At 46.1% G+C, this 20,085-nt stretch overlaps 1 protein-coding gene and 1 pseudogene across 3 annotated transcripts in view; one reads left to right on the forward strand and one right to left on the reverse strand.

Moving 5' to 3' along the window:
* The first annotated feature begins 448 nt into the window (after positions 1 to 448).
* SUPT5H (SPT5 homolog, DSIF elongation factor subunit) overlaps positions 449 to 20,085 on the forward strand; it is a 31,231-nt gene continuing 11,594 nt past the window's right edge. The window contains exons 1-13 of one of the 3 annotated variants that reach the window (XM_054710341.1): positions 449 to 492; positions 707 to 849; positions 7,599 to 7,764; positions 12,260 to 12,325; positions 12,873 to 12,884; positions 13,356 to 13,425; positions 13,550 to 13,618; positions 13,730 to 13,795; positions 14,080 to 14,110; positions 14,434 to 14,502; positions 18,180 to 18,431; positions 19,570 to 19,659; positions 19,766 to 19,836. In XM_054710341.1, coding sequence (XP_054566316.1) covers positions 775 to 849; positions 7,599 to 7,764; positions 12,260 to 12,325; positions 12,873 to 12,884; positions 13,356 to 13,425; positions 13,550 to 13,618; positions 13,730 to 13,795; positions 14,080 to 14,110; positions 14,434 to 14,502; positions 18,180 to 18,431; positions 19,570 to 19,659; positions 19,766 to 19,836 — 1,037 coding nt within the window. In that variant the 5' untranslated portion in view covers positions 449 to 492; positions 707 to 774. Of the gene's footprint in view, positions 514 to 706; positions 850 to 7,598; positions 7,765 to 12,259; positions 12,326 to 12,872; positions 12,885 to 13,355; positions 13,426 to 13,549; positions 13,619 to 13,729; positions 13,796 to 14,079; positions 14,111 to 14,433; positions 14,503 to 18,179; positions 18,432 to 19,569; positions 19,660 to 19,765; positions 19,837 to 20,085 lie in introns of all 3 variants that reach the window. The other 2 variants (XM_028142704.2, XM_028142706.2) reach the window with 2 other exon arrangements.
* On the reverse strand, positions 4,295 to 4,922 carry LOC103284322 (PRELI domain-containing protein 1, mitochondrial-like; annotated as a pseudogene).

Raw genomic sequence — 20,085 nt, forward strand, 5'->3', positions numbered from 1 at the left:
CGGGCGTTGAAGTCACCCCAACTTGGGGAGGAATCTTGGGTCTGCCACTTTCCAGTTAGTTAATTTTTCTGACTTCAGTTTTCTCGTCTTGCAAAGTGGGGCTACCTACCTCCTAGGAATGTTTTAGAGGGTCCATGAGATAAAGTATACTTTATTTGATAATTTGCTACTATTTTTTGCTAATTCCCTGCCTTCTTACGCACGGCACGCCGCGTTAGTGGTCTGGACTACATTCAAGCACTTATTCTGGGCTGGAAAAGTTCGGGTCCCGGAAGGAATAATTGACCTCCCATTTGACTCTCCCAAGATGTCGCCTCCAGCGTCCACCTTAAGACAGCTGCGCCACTCTCAAGATGGCGTACAGGAAGTGCGTCATTAGGAATGAGCCCCAGAAATTTCGCGTTAGGCGAAGCCAACGAGTACATTCTCGCGAGAGGTTACGTCAGTTCTATCCAGGCGTCGTGTGAACTGCAGCTGGTGCCGAAGGCGGAGGTGGGACCGGAGGGGTGTGGGGTAGGTTGGAGGGCGACAGAGCAGGCCCGGGGGTCGCCGGGAGCTAGGGAGAGACAGAGCCCGGATTCAGGGACTCTGGAGGTGCAGCAGGTGGTGTAAGGAAGTTCCCTTTCGGGTTCACGGTTGCCAGAAGGAGGCTGCCGGAAGTGCGCTAAGAGGCTTTTTTTTTTTTTTTTTCTCTCCGGGGAAACAGGCTCAAGGTGGGGTTCGGGTTTTGGGGGGTACGCTGAGCCCGCCGCCTTTTCCCTGCAAGAACAGAATATGTCGGACAGCGAGGACAGCAATTTCTCTGAGGAGGAGGACAGCGAGCGCAGCAGTGACGGCGAGGAGGCCGAGGTCTGTGGCTGGGACGCTGGGGGAGGCATTGAGGCCGGGGACAGGACCTGGGAGATCAGAGGGGATCAAAATGAGCTCTGGTTTATGGGAGCTTTCAGGTTGTCGGGAGAGAGAGAGAGAGAGAAGTTGGCAAGCCCAAGTCAAGCAGAGGGACAGATGCTGAAGGCCAGGGATGCTCCAGGTACAGTGAGATAACAAAACCTGTCATAAAGTAAGCACTCACTATTAGTTTTTATTTTTAGGCATGCCCAGTCATTTCAGAAAAACATTTTTAGTGTCTGGTATGTGTTAAGCACAATTCTTTGCCCCGGGACTACACCAGTAAACAAAACAGAATTAAAAATCTTTGTCCTTGTGAAAAAAACAACAAAAACAACTTTGGCCTTGTGAATGTAAATCAATATAATTGATGAGTAAATCATTTAGTAAGCTAGAAGGTATTCTGAAGTAGAGAGGAGGGGAATAGGAATCCTGGTTGCACTCTGAATAGGGTGGTCAGGGTAAGTATGAGTGGGTGACTTTTGACAAAAGACTTGTTGGAGTGGAGGTGGTAAGTCATGTCTTACGGAAGAGTGTTCCGGGAAGGAGAAACAGCAAGTGCAAAGTGGGGAGCGCGTCTGTGGTGTTCAAGAAGTAAGAAGAAGGCCAGTGGGCAGAATCAGTGAGTTCAACAATAAGAGAAATAAGAATCAGATGGTATAGGACAGTGGTCGGCAAACTCATTAGTCAACAGAGCCAAATATCAACAGTACAACGATTGAAATTTCTTTTGAGAGCCAAATTTTTTAAACTTAACCTTCTTCTAACGCCACTTCTTCAAAATAGACTCGCCCAGGCCGTGGTATTTTGTGGAAGAGCCACACTCAAGGGGCCAGAAAGCCGCATGTGGCTCGCGAGCCGCAGTTTGCCGACCACGGGTATAGGATCTTGAAGGCTGTGGTGAGGAACTTGGCCTTAACTGAGTGAGACAGAGCCATGAGAGTTTTGAGCAAAGGAGGGATGTGATCGAATGTTTTGAAAGGATCAACCTGGTTTTGGGTCTGTTGACTGTCCCGTTTCAGGAGCTGTTAAACATTTCCTGGGTCATAACTGATTTCAGATACTCTCTTATTCACTGTTATTCTCTTTTATTTCGTTTATTTCTGATTTACTCATTTGTTGAACAAATAAATGTTTTGAGTATTTACACTGTTCCAGATACATCCTAGGTGTTGGAGAGAGAGTGGAACAAGGCAAGGCTTTGCTTTCATGAAGTTTAGTAGGCAACAGTTACAAACTAATAAACAAAGAAGAGGACATGATGATTATAGAGATCTCATTTGACCTACAGAAATGTACATTTATTTTGTAAGTTAGTTGCTAACACTTGGGCGATTTCAGTAAAACTCAAGATTTCCTGTTTTCTGGGAAAATGGGAGGAGCCAGCAACCTGAGACTCAGGATGGTTCTGCACAGTAGCTCTTTGCTCAGGAAGTGGCAGCCCTCTTTAGAGCAGGGAATTTTCTCTCGTTCCCAGGATATATCAGTTGCCATTTATCCTCGTGCCTGTCTCGTGGCAGATTTAAAGAAAAGGAAAGATTTCTTACACCTGTTGATGGAGAGTGCCATGGGTTTCCCTTGAGCTGTCCCACTTATTTATATCGTCTGTCCTCTTAGACATTTGATTGTCAATCCCTGTGCCCTTTGGAAAGTCCTCAGCCTCCACTGAAGAGCTGGAGGAATTGGGATATCATGGTGGGGGCGGGGCAAGTGGGAAAGTGCCAGGAGGGGCCTTTGCTCCAAGTTGTAGTGCTGGGTCATGGCTTCAGGATACTTTGCTTGTGCTTAAAGCCTGATGGTAATGAGACCAGGATCCTCCGTTCCTTTCCTGGCTGGGGTAGTCTGGTTTGTACTGTGCAGGTCTCACTTCCCTAACACCACGCTAGGCTGGCTCGTCTGCTGTCACCAGGTGAGGCGGAAGGGTAGTGTCTTACTGCCAGAGATAGGACTGGATTGGCTTTTTAGACAGCCAGATGTTGGCACGGTCCTTGAAGGACTGGGTCCTGTGGATAGACATGCAGGGATGGTAAATAATGGGCCACTTATTGGAGGGATCAGTTGGTTCACTATGCTCAGCTTCAGTAACTTGCTCAGTCATTCAACAAGTGTTCCTTGAGTTCCTGGCATGTTTGGATCACAGCCTTCCTCCTGGAGCCCTCTGTTTTGGGGTAGAGAGTTTCATAAACGGGGATGGTTGCTGAGGGGGATGCTTAGAACAGATGGTGTAAGAGCATGTTCAAGTCCTGAGGTAACACAAAGATAGTAAGTAGTGGGGGCTCTCTCTTCGGGAAAGAAGGCTTTGCTGGGGCTGTGCCAAGGGGATGATGACAGGGTTTCTAGAAATGATGCTGTGATTCTTTTTTTTTTTTTTTTTAAATATATTTTATTGATTTTTTACAGAGAGGAAGAGAGAGGGATAGAGAGTCAGAAACATCGATCGGCTGCCTCCTACACACTCCCCCCGGGGGATGCGCCCACAACCAAGGCACATGCCCCCGACCAGAATCGAACCTGGGACCCCTGAGTCCGCAGGCCGACGCTCCATCCACCGAGCCAAACCGGTTTCGGTGATGCTGTGATTCTTGTAGTTTGAGTTGTTAAAATGTGGGGCTTTGCCCTAGCCGGTGTGGCTCGGTTGGAGCATTGTCCCGTACACTAGAAGGTGGGGGGTTCCATTCCAGTAAGGGCACATACCCAGGTTGTGGGTTCAATCCCTGTCTGGGCATGTGCTGGAGGCAACCAATCAGTATTTCTCTCCTTCATCCTCTCTCTCTCAAAAAAATTGGGGCTTTGTGGGCTAGTTAGGATTATGTGTTAAGCAAATATTTGTTTTTTTTTTCAGGGGAGGCTGATTGAATTCAACAAATATTTATTGAGTGCCCATTATGCGCTAGATATTCCAGATACTTGGGACACAGCAGAGAACAAAACAAAGATCCCTGTCCTCATGGAATTTACAGTCTAGGCCAGTGATGGGCAACCTTTTGAGCTTGGTGTGTCAAACTTCGCCAAAAAACTGAGCATAACTCGGGTAGTGTGTCACTTTGAGGGAAAAAATTATTTCGCAAATGTTTCATCATCAGATATGGCTACACGTGTCAGTGCTGACACGCATGTCATAGGTTCGCCATCACTGGTCTAGGCTTTCTGACCACTTTGCCTGCACGCTGTCTGTGACCTTGGGCAAATCTCTTCTTAGCTATCCCATGTGGCAAGAAGCAGGCCTGGACCAGACATGGGTAAGGTATCTGGTGCACTGTAGATGCCAAACAGATACCACCTCCAACCCACTACCCGAAAATAGGTCAGGCTGGTAGTTGACTTTTAATAATAAAATACAAGGGGGGGAGGGCAGAGGGAGTGCAGCCGGGTGGTCTGGTGTGCTGCTGCGCAGGGTCTGGGCTGTCTACACAAACTGCTGCTGCTGCTTGGTGGCTGCCTTACTGTCAAGGTCCTTGGCCTGCTCTGTAGCTGCCAGTGTTGTCTCCTCTGCCTTCTCCTTGCCTGTCTCAGCAAAGGTTTTGGAAGGGGCCTCACCTTGCAGTTTGGCCAAGATGTATTCAAAACCCTTTATTGTCTTGGTCACATTGCTTTTGAATGGGTCGAGACCATATTCTGGAGATGCCAAATAAGCTGGAGGAGACCCAAGCTTCCTGGTGGATTTCGGTCCAGCCGCTTGTTATCAAGAGTTCACATAGTAAACAGATTGTTCCTCCACAGCCATCAGCCAGGCCTGGTTGATGTTCTAGATGAAGGTGGTCGTGGTCTGGTTCTGTGGTTCACATTAGAATCTTCCAGGATGTACACTGAGTGAGCAACATTGGCAGGAAATATTCACTTGGCCCAGTGGGGCATCCTGTTGGTCTTGGTCAGGAATCTGGGACAGGAGCTTCTGGTTAGGGGTCACCTCCCGGTGCACTGTCTTCAGGCAGGACATGTTTGCTATAGGGATTTGGGCACTGCTGCCAGAAGGCAGCGAACACTTGGTCCCAGGAACTCCAGAGCATGCTCCGGCTCAGGAAATACTTCATCATGGTCCCAGTGGGGCAGGATCCGCACCCGAGCAGCATCAGGGCTGCAGAGCCCAGGGGGCACACAGTGGCCAAGCCAGGGCTTGGGGCCTGTCTGCCAGGCACATAGCTCAGTCATCACCCCACTGCGCCCCACCAGCTGCCATGCCGTGAGTTGTCAGGCGCAAACGTTTCTAAAGTTGTTTTCTGCCCCAGGCCTGGGCTGGGTGATGTTGGGGACTCTGTGGTGCCTGAGATAGCCTGGGCCCTGCTCTCAGTAGACAGGGCCTTGATGGAGGAAGCCCAGAGGATGTGCCTAGCTTTACTTAGGGTGTGAGGGGGAGAGGGCAGGCATGACTTCCTGGAGGGCGGTGGGTATTATTATTTTTAAATATATTTTTATTGATTTCAGAGAGGAAGGAAGAGAGAGAGAGAAACATCAGTGATGAGAGAGAATCATTGATCGGCTGCCTCCTTCATGCCCTCCACTGGGGATTGAGCCTGCAACCCAGGTATGTGCCCTTGACTGGAATCGAGCCTGGGACCCTTCAGTCTGCAGGCCGACACTCTATCCACTGAGCCAAACGAGCTAGGGCGGCGGTGGGTATTTTGACTGGAGTAAGAATGAGAGGCAGAGGAGAAGGGTGGTGTTTTTTAAAAAATATATTTTTATTGATTTCAGAGAGGAAGGGAGAGGGAGAGAAATATAAATGTCAATGATGAGAGAGAATCATCAATCGGCTGCCTCCTGCATGCCCCCTACTGGGGATTGAACCCACAACCCTGGCCTGAGCCCTGACCAGGAATAGAACCATGATCTCCTGATCCATATGTCAACGCTCAACAACTGAACTACACCGGTAGGCTAAAATTATTATTATTTTTAATCCTCACCAAGGATATGTTTTTATTGATTTTAGAGAGAGAGAAACATCAGTGTGAGAGAGAAACATCGATTGGTTGCCTCTTGTACGCGCCCAGACCGGAGATCGAACCTGCAACCTTTTTGGTGTATGGGATGATGCTCCAGCCAACTGAACCATCTGGCCAGGGCAGGGGGCTTATCCTTTACCTGAGGTTTGAGGGGAGCTATGGCCGTGTTATAAGCAGGGGACCAAATGATCAAATTCATGTTTTAAATCATAGTTTCTCAAGACTATAGATGCATTCCAGGTTGGGGGTGGTGGTGAAGAAGAAATGCTATAGGTGGAATAAGGACAAGACCTTCAGCCACATGGAATCATTTAGTGAAAAAGTTTTTTTTGTGTGTGTTTTTTTCAGTTTAGTTTATGACCTGTCTTTCGATTGGGTCACGGAAATTGGACATAGAAAAAGTTTCACTTTGGTGTACTGTGCCTCTGGCCACCTTTCTGAAATTTCTTAGTCTCTGTTTATCAGGGAGAACAGGCCTTTGGCTTAGAGTCTAAGCAGGCAAAGTATCCTGCTGAGACTTAACGTTGTTTTGCTCATATCTTTATGGTTACTTTCTATTTATGACAAGATAACCTTCAAAAAATTTTTATTACTTATGAACTATTTTAAAACATAGAAACATTTCTCTCGTAAAGTAAGTAAAAATGTGAGTGAATTTAAAGAAAATATCAGACAAATGGGTTGTACTGATGTGGACATGGCAGGAAGTTATAACATTAACGAGGAAAATATTACAGTTGGGGAACACTGTTTTGTATGGATCACTGCCTTCTGTGACTGGTATGGGAAGAGGGATTATAGGCCAAGAGACCAGAAAGAAGGCTGGGCAGGGATCCAAGTTTTAGAGGGCAGTGTTCTGGATTAGAATAGGGGCTGTGGGGATGAGGAAGAAGGGATGCATTGGGGAGATGAGGTTCAAAAAGCAGAAGGGTCATGAATTTGATGCCTAATGGGAACTAGAAGACCAGCACTAGTCTTGGGGAAGACATGAAGGTCAGTTTGGGATTTAATGTGAAGGACTCGGAGGACATCCTGGGGAGGCATCCAGGAAGCTGCTGGCATATGGTAGTTTTTAGTTCTGGAAAAAAGGGGGACTGGAGACAGATGGGGTGTCATTTGCAGAGAGAGGAACTGAAGTTGTGGAAGATAAAATGGCCAGGGAGGGAGTGTATAGCGTGAGAAACAAAGTGGGCCCTTGAGGGGTGAACAGAGTAAGAAGACCTGCAGAGGGGGCAGTCAAAGAGTTTGGGGGACAGCCAGGAGAGCATAGTGTGACGGATGCCAAGGGAAGAGCATGTTGTTAGGGAGGGGGTGGTGTGAGATGTCTTGTAGGTAAGGACCAACCAAAAAGTGTGTACAGAATTAGCAGCAAGAGGTGGTTAATTTGAGCACTGTGGCCTGGAAACAGAGAGATGGGGGTTCTTGGCACAGAGATGTCTTTCACAGCCAAGAGGATGGGTGAGATGGCACAGGGAGTTGTAGAGTACAGAGAGCCAAGAACCAAACCTCATGGAGCTCACAAATTTAAAGGCCTGGTGGGGGCTAGCGAGGAGGTCTAGTGGAGGGAGGAGTCAGGTCAGCTCCCAGATATGGGTCAGGTAGATGATGATGCTGTCACCGAGAGGATGGCCACCAGAGAGACCTGGCCAGAGTGGAAGGGTGTGCACACACAGCGGAGTGGGCTGAAGTCACATTTGGGGGTAGGGAGATTGGTGTCTGGATTTTGGGCTAAAGAACTCTGGTGTCCCATCCCTTCTGACTCTGCAGGTAGGGGAGGAGCGGCGGAGCGCAGCAGGCAGTGAGAAGGAGGAAGAGCCCGAGGAAGAGGAGGAGGAGGAGGAGGAGGAAGAATATGATGAGGAAGAAGAGGAAGAAGATGATGACCGACCTCCCAAGAAACCCCGCCATGGTGGCTTCATTCTGGATGAGGCTGGTATGTCCCAGGGCTGGCGAATGCTGAGCAGAGGCTGGATTTCCATGGATTTCCACTTCAGTTCCATTTCTTGAATGTACTTAACAAAACAACATTTGGTAAATGTCAAACACAATAGTAGGATGGTATGTGGAGCCCCCATGTTCCATCATCTTGTGTCAACAGTTAACAGCTTAGCCCAGCCAGTGTAGCTCAGTGGTTGAGGGCTGACCTATGAACCAGGAGGTTATGGTTCGATTCCAGGTTGGGGCACATGCCTGGGTTGCAGGCTCAATCCCTGGTGGGGGGTGTGCAGGAGGCAGCCGATTGATGATTCTCTTGCGTCATTGATGTTTCTATCTCTTTCCCTCTTCCTTCCTCTCTGAAATCGATAAATAAGTATTTTTATTTATTTATTTTTAAAATATATTTTATTGATTTTTTACAGAGAGGAAGGGAGAGGGATAGAGAGTTAGAAACATCGATGAGAGGGAAACATCGATCAGCTGTCTACTGCACACCCCCTACTGGGGATGTGCCCGCAACCAAGGTACATGCCCTTGACCGGAATCGAACCTGGGACCTTTTAGTCTGCAGGCTGACGCTCTATCCACTGAGCCAAACTGGTTAGGGCAATAAATAAGTATTTTTAAAAAACCAAATATGCCCTGGCCAGTTTGGCACAGTGGATAGAGCATCGGCCCGAGATAGGGTCCTGGGTTTGATTCTGGTCAAGGTCACGTACCTTGGTTGCAGGCTTAATCCCTGGCCCTGGTCGGGGAGCCATGCAGAAGGCAGCCAATTGATGTATCTCTCTCTCTGTCTTTCCCCCTTTCTTCACTCACTCTAAAAATCAATGGAAAAATATCCTCAGGTGAGGATTAACAACAACAAAAACAAACAAAACAACAGGTAGCAGCTTAGTACCAGCTTGTTTTACTTATTCCTCCTCCACTTACTGCTGGATGATGTTGAAGCAAATCTCAAATACATAATTTTACCCCCAAATATTTCTGTATATATATTCTTAAAAGATAGGTCCTTTTATTGTATTTAAATTTATTTTTAAAAAAAATGTTTTTATTGATTTTAGAGAGAGAAACATCAACATCTATCTGCCTCCTGCATCCCCTTCCCCCCTGTGGGGATTGAGCCCGAAACCTGGCCATGAGTCTTAACTGGGAATCAAACTGGGGACCTCTTGGTGCATGGGTTGATGTTATAACCAAATTAAGCCAGGCTTAATTTCTTTTTAAAATGAATTGATTTAAAATAACTTTTTAATGTTTTTAGAGAGAGACATTGATTTGTTGCTCCACTTATTTATGCATTCGTTGGTTGATTCTTTTACAAAAATACAAACTTTTCTTATCGACTTGAAAGAGAGAAACATCGATTTGTTGTTCCACTTATTTATGCATTCATTAATTGTTTTTTGTATGTGCCCTGACTGGGGATTGAACCTGCAATCTTGGCATATGATTATAACATGTAGCCAATTGAGCTACCTAGCCAGGGCAAGATAGGTCCTTTTAAAACACAATCACAATACCATTATTACCCTTTAAAAAACTGACAATATTCTGTGCTTGTCATGGAAAGCTCAGATGATCTAGAGATAGACAACAGGACAGGGTAGTAGAGGCCAACAGATCTTGGTCCCTCCTGGCCTGGCTTTGTTTTTTTCTCCATGTGACTCTGGGCAAGTTGCTATATGTCTCTCTGAGCCTCTTGTCCCCTCTGTGCAAAGGGGACAAACAGTTCTTCCTACTTCAGGGATAATTTGAGGATTTGGGAGACCATGCATATAAAGCACTTACGGCTGATGGCAACCCAAAGTGTAATGCCCAGCCTAGAGAGGGCCCTTGGACAACAGGGTGGTTTTTTATTTGCGATTATTTAGGCCCACGTTATGTATGCTGTTCTATCAACTGCTTTTCTCACTCGGTGCTTGTGGCGGTGGATATAACCTAAATAATTTAGGTTAAAAAGTCAATTGGTGTTAAAGTTTTCTGAACAACCTGTGGCACCCAAGTGCTCAATATACATTAGCAACTATCGTTATCACTGAAATAGCTATTTTTTCCGCTGGCTGCATAGTGTTCCATAATGTGTGTTATTTATTAAACAGTCTCTTGTTAGACATTGAAGTTTATATTTGTCAGTATTTTAAGTAGCACTGCTGTGAGTATCTTCACGTATTTTGACACACATAGGCAAGTTATTGTCTAGATCAGGATTCTTATTTTTTTGTGTGTGGCCTCTTTTGCAGTCTAATAAAGTCTATGGATCTGTTCTTAGAGTTATGTTTTGAAATGTGTAAAACAAAATACATAGGTTTCCAAAGAGAACAACTATATTAAAACACAGTGTCAAACTGTTAAAGGAACATCATTAACACATCTAATTAGCTATGTTTAGTGGAGGGAGGGTCTGGTAAGAGTCTAATTTTGAAGTGGCAATGAGTGAATGATTTTGATATAACTGTAGCTGTAATACCAGATTTCACTGCCAATACTGCTGTGGTTTGTTGTCATTATTCATAATTGATGGGAAATGCTAATTTACAATTAGTGAAAATGATTTTTTTCATCTAACACATACCTCACAGATTTTTACATGGTAAATCCCTACAAGTCAAATTGCTAGGCAAAGAGGAGGCATATGTTTTTAAAGCTTTCGATATCTGTGGCCAAATATCAGCCCCTGAAAAGGTCACACTAGTTGACGCACCCACCAGCCATACATGAGAATACTTGATTTCCCCACACCCATGTAATGGGGAGTGACTTGGAACACCACCCTCCATTTTCTGGGGACTCTCTTACCCCAGGGGAAAACAGAGCAGGGGGGCAGAAGATGCTCTGGGTGTTCCTGTTCTTGGAGAGCTTCGGTCCTTTCTCAAAGGCTGAGGGGCAGGGAGTCCTTGCTTAGAGAAAAGGTCTAAGATAGCAGATGGGCGCAAATCAAGAGAAAAGAATGGATAATATGCCATATGACCAAGATGTGGGCCACTAGGGATACTTATGTGTTGGTGATGGGAGTGTTTGGGTTACTGCCCTTTTTTAAAAAATATATTTTTATTGATTTCAGAGAGGAAGGGAGAGGGAGAAAAAGATTGAAACATCAATGATGACTGCCTCCTGAGTGCCCCCTACTGGGGATCAAGCCCACAACCCGGAATTGAACCTGGGACGCTTCAGTTCGAAAGCTGATGCTCTATCCACTGAACCAAACTGGCTAGGGCGGTCACTGCCTATTAAAAGGCTACATATGTGGCTGTACCCATTAGTGCTTAACATGCAGGGGCCCTTTGCTTAACATTAATGCTTAACATGCTTAATGCTTAACATGCAGGGGCCCTTTGATACAGCAGTTCCTTTTTAGGAATTCACCCCACAGTTAAACTCAGAGGTACATAAAAACATGAAGACAAAGACACTTGCTGCAATCCTCTTTGCAATTGCAAATGTTTGGTGACCTAAACGTTCACTGATGATAAGGGCCTGGAAAAACAAATTATGGAGCAGAAATCAGACAGCATATGCATATGAGGCATGTGCTGCTATGCAAGAGCTCCAAGCTAGTGTTACTGCTCAGAAAAAGGAAGGTACAGAACAGTGTTTAAAAAAATTGTGTGTGTGTGTGTGTGTGTGAGAGAGAGAGAAAGAGAGAGAGAGAGAGAGAGAGAATAATGACGGGGGTTTCTTATATATGCACAAATTATCTCTGGACAAGAAATGTTACAGAGTTACCTCTGAAAAAGAAGACTGAGATGGTGGGGGTTAGAAATGGGAGGGAGACTTGCTGTACACTTAACATCATCTGTACACTTTGGGTTTTTTCATCATGTGCTAGTATCACTATTGTTTAAGTTTTCAGTGTAATATTTGATGCATACAGAAGAGTATTTGTAATGTATTGAAGTGCATAGACCCTGAAGCTAGGCTGCCTCTCAGGTACCAGTTGAGAGTCTTTGGGCAGGTTAGATAACCTCTCTGGGTCTCAGAGCCCGTATAAAATTGGAACAATGATGATAACTCTCAGGGTTCCCAGGAAGATTCAGTGAGGAATCTAGCAAGTATGCAGAACAGGGTAGGGCACATAGTACAATCTCAATAAGCGGTAGCCATTATAAATGTAAGAGCATAATAATAAAACTAATCAACCATGAATTCTGTCTTTAAAAAACAACAACGATATATCTGTCTTCCCTTGATAATTGAGAGGAAACTTTTCTGCTTGCTTACTTAGATCTTTCTTTTTAAGATGGATCTCTGGGTGGGATTGAGGGGAGGGGTGGTTTAGAGCGAGGGGGATTTGCATAGGAGACCTGACCCTGCTGCTTGGAGCAGCCCTATGGCTTCAGGTGAGTACCTCACCCGTCTGAGCCTCAGTATCCTGACCTGGAAGATGGGGGTTTGTTGTGCCCATCTCCCAAAGGAGTTTTCCTGGAAGTTGTTGTCATGAGGTACCCTTTGTCCCTGCTGCCCCTGACCCCTTGGCCTTGTTTCAGATGTGGACGATGAGTATGAGGATGAGGACCAGTGGGAAGATGGAGCAGAGGACATCCTAGAGAAAGGTGTGTGTGGGCCCACCTCTAGAAGACCACTAGGGGATGTGACCCAGAGGGTCTTGAGAGCCCATCCTGCACCCCCATGCCCTGCACCATCCCAACCCCCACCCTCCTCACCTCGCTTCTTTCTGTCCTTGCCAGAGAGATCAGCTAGCTCCGTACCCTTTTCCTTTGAGGCCCATGAGTTGGGGGGCGGGGGCTGTAGAGTGGTAGGTATTGTGGGGAGAGGACTATGGGATCCCAGGGCCCCGTAAATCCTTTCTGGGGGTTATAGGGTGGGTGGGCCCTGTCCCAAGATACCCCCCACTTCCTGGGCCAGTGCCCCCCTTCCCTGTTATTTTCCGTTTTGTGCGCCTCATACATTTCGGCTTCTCCCCCAACCACCTGGTGCCTGGCCTTTACTTTTGATTTTCAACCTTCTGTGCCCCTCCCTTCCCCTTCCCCCAACCCATTGGTTGATTTTGCTGCTATAATTTGGCTCATACTTTGTCTGCCCTCGCCCACCACCACCACCACCACCACTACCACCACCACCTCCTCTTCCTCCAAGTAGAAGAGATTGAAGGTAAGAATCTGAAAAGTGTGATTCCTCAACCCTCCTCCCATATCCTGACATCTCCTCTTTCCTGCCCTTGGTACCCTCCCTCATCCCTGATCCCTGTTCGTCCCTGGGGTCTTTCACTCATGTTAGGGTCCAGAGTAAGGGGGTTCTGGGTCAGGCCTCTAGCCATGATTGGCCTGGGAAAGTGGGTGTATATTTGTGTATGAGTATTGTAGAAGGTAGGGATGCAGGGATGGGTGGCGTGGGATGGAATTCAGGGTGTGTTTAGTCAGTGGCTGTGAGATAGGGAGCAGCTGGACAGTCTTTTCATGAGAAGCAGAAACCTGAGCAGGATTTGGGGGATGAGAGTTGGGGGTTTCCTCAGTGAGGTGTGTTCTCCCCAAGGCCCACCTCTGGCCCTCTTAGCCCCACTACTTTCTCCAGGCCCCTGCTCTTCACCTTCTCTTACTCACCCATCTGCCCATTCTTCTGCAGCCTCCAATATCGATAATGTTGTCCTGGACGAAGACCGTTCTGGGGCTCGCCGCCTACAGAACCTCTGGAGGTAAGAAGGGAGGGGGAAAGTGGTGAAATTGGCTCCCAGGGGGAGTTTTGGGGGTGGATCAGCCCATCTTTTCTCCTCAACCTTCCATTCATGTTTATCCCTCCCCCCCTCCCCACACACCCAGGGACCAGCGAGAAGAAGAGTTAGGCGAGTATTACATGAAGAAATATGCCAAGTCGTCTGTGGGAGAGACGTAAGTGCATGGGATGGGGTTTGGGGGACCAGGAGAGGTGGTCCCCTTGTGGGAAGGGCTGGGGTCTGACAGAGCTTCACCTCTTCTTCCCAACTCCCCTTTTCTCTCCAGGGTGTATGGAGGGTCTGATGAGCTCTCTGATGACATCACTCAGCAGCAGCTGCTCCCAGGAGTCAAGTAAGGGGGTGGGACAGGAGGGCTGAGGTGGAACTCTTGTACTGTACTTGGGTGATGTGCCCATACAAGTCATTCCTAAAATAAATCAGGACACAGTCACACAGGCAGTGGTGGATGAGAGGAGGAAGGAGGGAGGGGTGAGATGGCACCTCTCTCTCTCCTTATGTATGGAAGAAGGGGGAAAGGAGAGGGTGTGGAGCAAGAGGAAGGATGGGTGTGATTTTTTTATATGTTTCATGATGAGACAATTTCACTAAAGGGCTTTCTTTCCCTCTCCTATCTAGGGATCCAAATCTGTGGACTGTCAAATGTAAGGTGTGTGCTCTGGCGTCATGGCTTAGGGGAGACAGGGAAATGAGGGAGGTGGCTTTGTCTGGGAGAACTGTCCATGTGTCTGTCCTGAATTTCCTTGGCCTGATTGCCTTTCCATCCTTCTCTCTTCTCTCTCCCCTCTGCCTCACTGTCTCCCACCTTCGTCTTTCATGCTTTTCATCACTCGCGCTCTGTATTTCTCCATCTCTCATGTTCCTCTCTCTCCTACTTTTTCTTTCCTGATGACTCTTACTGTTATCTCCTGTCCTCTTTCCCATGTCTTGCCCTCCAACTCATCTTGTCTCATAAGTCTGCCTCTCTTCCAGATTGGAGAGGAACGGGCCACAGCCATTTCCTTGATGCGCAAGTTCATTGCTTACCAGTTCACAGACACGGTATGTGTAGGCAGGCAGCTTTGGGGGCGGGGGGACAAAGCCCAGAGGGAGGGAGAGTGTAGATTCAAGGGTACCATTGCCTGTTAAGTGAGCTGTTTCAGCTAGGAAAAAACCACTCCCTGAATTGAAGTGTTCTGTGTGCCCTGTCTTCTCTCTTTCTGCGTTATTGGCTGGGTTCCCAAGCCCCTGTAGCCCTCTGGAAGTCAGCCATTTTGCTTCCTGAGCTTTTTCTACCTGAGAGTGAGTTTTGCCTATTCACCAACCCTGTTGGGTAGCTGTCATCTCTTATTGTTTGAGAGTCCTACAGTGAGACAGTTTGACTAAGGGCGTCAGGGAACAGGTCTGTCTTGGAGAATTCCTTCCTTTCTCACAGTCATCAAACATTTGCTGAACTTTTCCTCTGGGCTGGTGCTTGCACTGGAAGATGCTGAGGATACAGTGGTGACCATGCCAGAACTGGTCCCTGCCCTTTCGGGGCTCACTCAGCACACAAATCATGAAGTAATGCCATCTGCATGCAGGGCAGCAAATGCTGCATTAAGGGCACAGATTTTTTTCAGACTGCCAGGGTTTGAATCCTGTCCCGCCACTTCCTATCTTTGTGACCTTGATCAAACCACTTCCCCCCTCTGGGCCCTGCTAGGGCCTCAGCATCATTAAGATTAAATAGCTGGGGACATGTCCAGCAGCTTGTGTCCAATAAATGTAGTTGTTGTCAGAGATAAAATTCTCAGTTTGGGAACCAGGAAAAACCTTAGGAAGAGTGTCCTCAAAATTTGTGAAAATGGGGTTACGAGTAACTGCATATGGTGTAGTAACTTTCTTACTTAATATGCTTTGTTTTGGCTGAGTGCATTGCTTTTACCTGCCGAAGCAGTGGGTGTGCATTAGTGGGGCCAAGTGGACAGTTGCAGGATTTGCAAATTATGATTTTAAGTGTGCACAAACCTCAACATTGTGCCCTGGGCAAAATTCTAGTGGCCCTGTTTGAGTTATGACTCTGATTATTGTTTTTGTTTTTATTTATTTATTTATTTATTTATTTTTAACGTACTTTATTGATTAAGGTATCACATATTTGTCATCAACCCCCTCCCCCTTTATTTATTTTTTATTGATTTCAGAGAGAGGAAGGGAGAGGAAGAGAGAGATTAGAAGCATCAGTGATGAGAGAGAATCATTGATTGGCTGCCTCCTACATGTCCCCTACTGGGGATTGAGCCTGCAACCCAGGCATGTACCCTTTACTGGAATTAAACCCGGACCCTTCAGTCTGCAGGCCAACGCACTATCCACCGAGCCAAACCAGCTAGGACTGTTTTTGTTTTTAATGAGCAAAATAGTACACATATTATAAAAGCTCAAATCTCTCTATATTTGAGTCTCATTTTTCACAAGTAATTACTATTGGTTTGTATGTCTTTCTAGACCATTTTCTCTGCATTTTGAAAATTATGTCTTGCTTTTTAAAAAAACACAAAGTGGTGTTTTATTGTACACATAATTCTGCAGCAAGCCTGTTGTCAGTGCCATAATCATCTTTCCATGTCCAGTAAATATAAGGTGGTTCCCATTTTTCACTGTCACAACTGATGCTGAAATAAATTAATTGTATGTTTTTTGTTGTTATGAATCCTCACCTGAGGATATTCTTTCCACTGATTTCTAGAGGAAATAGAAAGGAGAGAGGGAGGGAGAGAGAGAGAGAAAGATCACTGTGAGAGAGACATAACGATTGGTTGCCTCCCGCACGCACCCTGGCCAGGGCTGGGATCAAACCTGCAACTCAGACACATGCCCTTGACAGTAATTGAACCCATGACCTCTTGGTTCTTGGGCCGACACTAACCACTGACCCAAAATGGCCAGGGCTAATTGTGTGCTTTTTTAAAAATTGAGATGTAGCCTAGCCGGTGTGCTCAGTTGTTGAGCACTGACCCATGAATGAAGAGATCACCAGTTTAATTCCCTGTCAAGTTGTGGGCTCTATCCCCAGTAGAGGGCATGCAGGAGGCAGCTGATGATGTTTCTCTCCCTCTCCTTCCTCTCTCTCTAAAATAAATAAAAACATTTTTAAAAAATTGAGATATAATTCACATTCCATAAAAGTTATGGTCATGGTGGATGATCCTTTTTATTTATTGCTGGATTTGGTGTTCTATTTTATTAAAGATGTTTGCATTTATGTTCATAAGGGATATTGGGATATTGTAGTTTTTTATGATGATCTCAGGGTAATACTGAATCATAGGATGAATTGAGAAATGCTTCCTTCTCTTCTCAAAACAGTATCCTGAAGGATTGATGTTAATTATTTAAATGTTTGGTAGAATTACCAGCAAAGCCATCTAGTTCTGGGCTTTCTGTGTTTATGTGGAAGTTTTTTTAAATTTTATTATTAATTCAATGTCTTTGCTTCTTGCATGCCTATTCAGATTTTCTATTTTTTTTTTTTTTTGCGTTAGTTTTGGTAGTTTGTCTTTCTATGGAAAACGTTCATTTCATTTAGGTTATCTAATTTGTTGGCAGGCAGTTGTCCATGGTATTGCCTTGTTATTTCTTTCATTTCTGAATTTAGTCATTTGAGCCTTCTCTTTTTTTTTCTTGATCATTCTTGTTAAAGGTTTGTCAAAGCTTTTGATCTTTTCAAAGAAGCAACATTTGCTTGTAGGTGCTTTGCTGTTGTTTTTCTTAAAATTTTTAAAAATTGATTTGAGAGAGAGAGAGAGAGAAACATTATCTTGTTGTCCCATTTATCTATGCATTCATTGGCTGATTCTTTTTTTTTTTTTTTTTTAAATATATTTCTTGATTGATTTCAGAGAGGAAGGGAGAGGGATAGAGAGATAGAAATATCAATGATGAGAGAGAATCATTGATCGGCTGCCTTCTGCACGCCCCCTATTGGGGTACAAGCCCACAACCCGGGCATGTGCCCTTGGCCGGAATCGAACCCGGGACTCTTCAGTCTGTAGGCCGATGCTCTATCCACTGAGCCAAACCGGCCAGGGCCATTGGCTGATTCTTATATCTGGGCTGACCGGGGATTGAACCCACTTCCTAGGCATATTGGGATAACACTAACCAACTGACCAGGGCGGTATTGTGTTTTTTTTTATTCTCTATTTCATTTGTTTCCATTCTAATCTTTTCTTTTTCCCCATTCTTTTTTTTAAAAAATAGGTTTATTTGCGTTACACTTATTTATTTTTATTGATTTCAGAGAGGAAGGGAGCGGGAGAGAGAGAGAGAAACATCAACGATGAGAGAGAACCACCGATTGGCTGCCTCCTGCATGCTCCGTACTGGGGATTGAGTCTGCAACCCGGCATGTGCCCTTGACCAGAATTGAACCCAGGACCTTTTAGTCCACAGGCCAATGCTCTATCCACCGAGCCAAACCAGCCAGGGCTATTTTCCTTTTTTTAAGTTGACATTTACAGCTGTAAACTTCTGAGCATGGTTGTCTTCACATTCTAATAAGTTTTTAGTATATATGTTTTGTTTCCAGTCTTGTTTGTTTGCTATAATATACAACTGCAATGAATATCTTTGTATCCATGTCATTGGGCCAACATGTTTCTGTGGGATAAATTCCTGGAAGAGTGACTGCTTAGGTGACAGTTGTTATTAGCAGTTGTGTCTCACTGTTTTCTTCCATGGGCTCGGCCTTGCAGCCCCTGCAGATTAAATCGGTAGTGGCACCAGAGCACGTGAAGGGCTACATCTACGTGGAGGCCTATAAGCAGACCCACGTGAAGCAGGCCATCGAGGGCGTGGGCAACCTGCGGCTTGGCTACTGGAACCAGCAGATGGTGCCCATCAAGGAGATGACAGATGTGCTCAAAGTGGTGAAGGAGGTGGCCAACCTGAAACCCAAATCCTGGGTCCGCCTCAAGCGAGGCATCTATAAGGATGACATCGCACAGGTGCCTCTGCATGGGGTTGGGTGGCCAAGGGGGTCAGGACTCATGTCCACACTTCTGCTCCTCTGTTCTCCCCTCCTCTCCTTTCCAGCCCCTTTCCTAGTGGAGAGAGCAGCACTTCACTCAGATTAGGTGAAGCAGAGCCTAGGTTTTGTCATGAGCGCACAGGAAATGGGTGACAATTCTGTGCATGATGAAAGCATGTTGAGTAAAGATCTGAAAGAGGAGGGAATGAGGCATGTGGAGTTGTTGGGGAAATGTATTGGGACATGAGATAGGACCATCTCTTGCTGAAGCAGTGTGGCACATGAGCTCAGGGAGGCCCATCATTGGGCTTTGGCTTTTACTGGAGTAAGATGGGAGGGCTCTAAGGGACACGGCTTGACTTTGATTTTAATAGAATTACTCAGGTGACTGGTTCTCAAGCTGGGGGGATGTTGCCCCCAGGGGATATTTTAGCAATGTATGGAGACATTTGTGGTTATTTCAACTGCAGAGTTGATTCTGGCATCTAGTGGATAGATGCTAGGAATTCTGCTAACATCCTACAATGCATGGAACAGCCCCCCACAATAAAGAATTACCTTTCAAAAAATTAAAAAAAAAAAAATTTACCTGGCTGAGAAACCCTTGAATAGACTATATGGAACCACAGGAGCAGGGAGACAGTGAGGAGACTAGTGATTCCATGGTGGAGGTGGCCATGATGGTGGTTCAGGACTAAGCTTAGAGTACTAGAGGAGGGGAAAGAGGTCAGAGTTTTTGAAGTCAGAGCTGACAGGATTTGTGACAGATTGGATATGGAGAAAGAAAGGAGTTAAAAATTACTGTGTGCCTGAGTAGAAGGAAGGATGGAATGGGAGGAGAGTGGGAGATGAGCAGGTTTGGGGGAAATCAGGAGGTCAGTTTTCATTGTGCTAGGTTTGAGGGACCTTTTAGCCATCTAAGTGGAGGTGTCAAGCAAGCATAGTCAGTTTCAGAGTTGAGGGGAGACAGGCTGGAGAGAGAATTTGGGAGTTGTCAGGAATCTGGTTTCCCATCACCCTCTATCCCTATCCTTCCTGATATCTCTTTTTTCCCTGTGTCTAGGGTCAGGGAGGGAGGGCTGGGCCCTTCCTGATCACTCACCTGTCCTTCTCAGGTGGATTATGTGGAGCCCAGCCAAAACACCATCTCTCTGAAGATGATCCCACGCATCGACTATGACCGCATCAAGGCCCGCATGAGTTTGGTACCCTGGGGATGTGATGCCTCTGGGGGAGAGGGAATGCTTTATCCCAGCTGGTGGCCAAGCCCTCCTACCTCACCTTCCCACCCATGCCCCTTTTCTTCCACAGAAAGACTGGATTGCTAAAAGGAAGAAGTTTAAACGGCCTCCACAGAGGCTGTTTGACGCTGAGAAGATTAGGTGAGTGTCCTTGGGGACTGTCTGGATTGGGTCCCCAGAGCTGTGGTGCAGAATGTGCCTTTGCAGTTTCCCTCACAGGGATGGACCCCTGACAGGTTCAGTTTGGGAGTGGTTAGCTGTGAGTATAGCCTCAGCCAATCACTTAGCATCCTCATGCCTCAGTTTCTTCTGCTTACAAACATTAATAATAACAACCCCTGCTTCCTTGGATTGTAGGGAGAATTGAATGAATTAATATGCATGTGTGCC

Source organism: Eptesicus fuscus, chromosome 21 (assembly GCF_027574615.1).
Source record: "Eptesicus fuscus isolate TK198812 chromosome 21, DD_ASM_mEF_20220401, whole genome shotgun sequence".
NCBI lineage: Eukaryota > Metazoa > Chordata > Mammalia > Chiroptera > Vespertilionidae > Eptesicus > Eptesicus fuscus.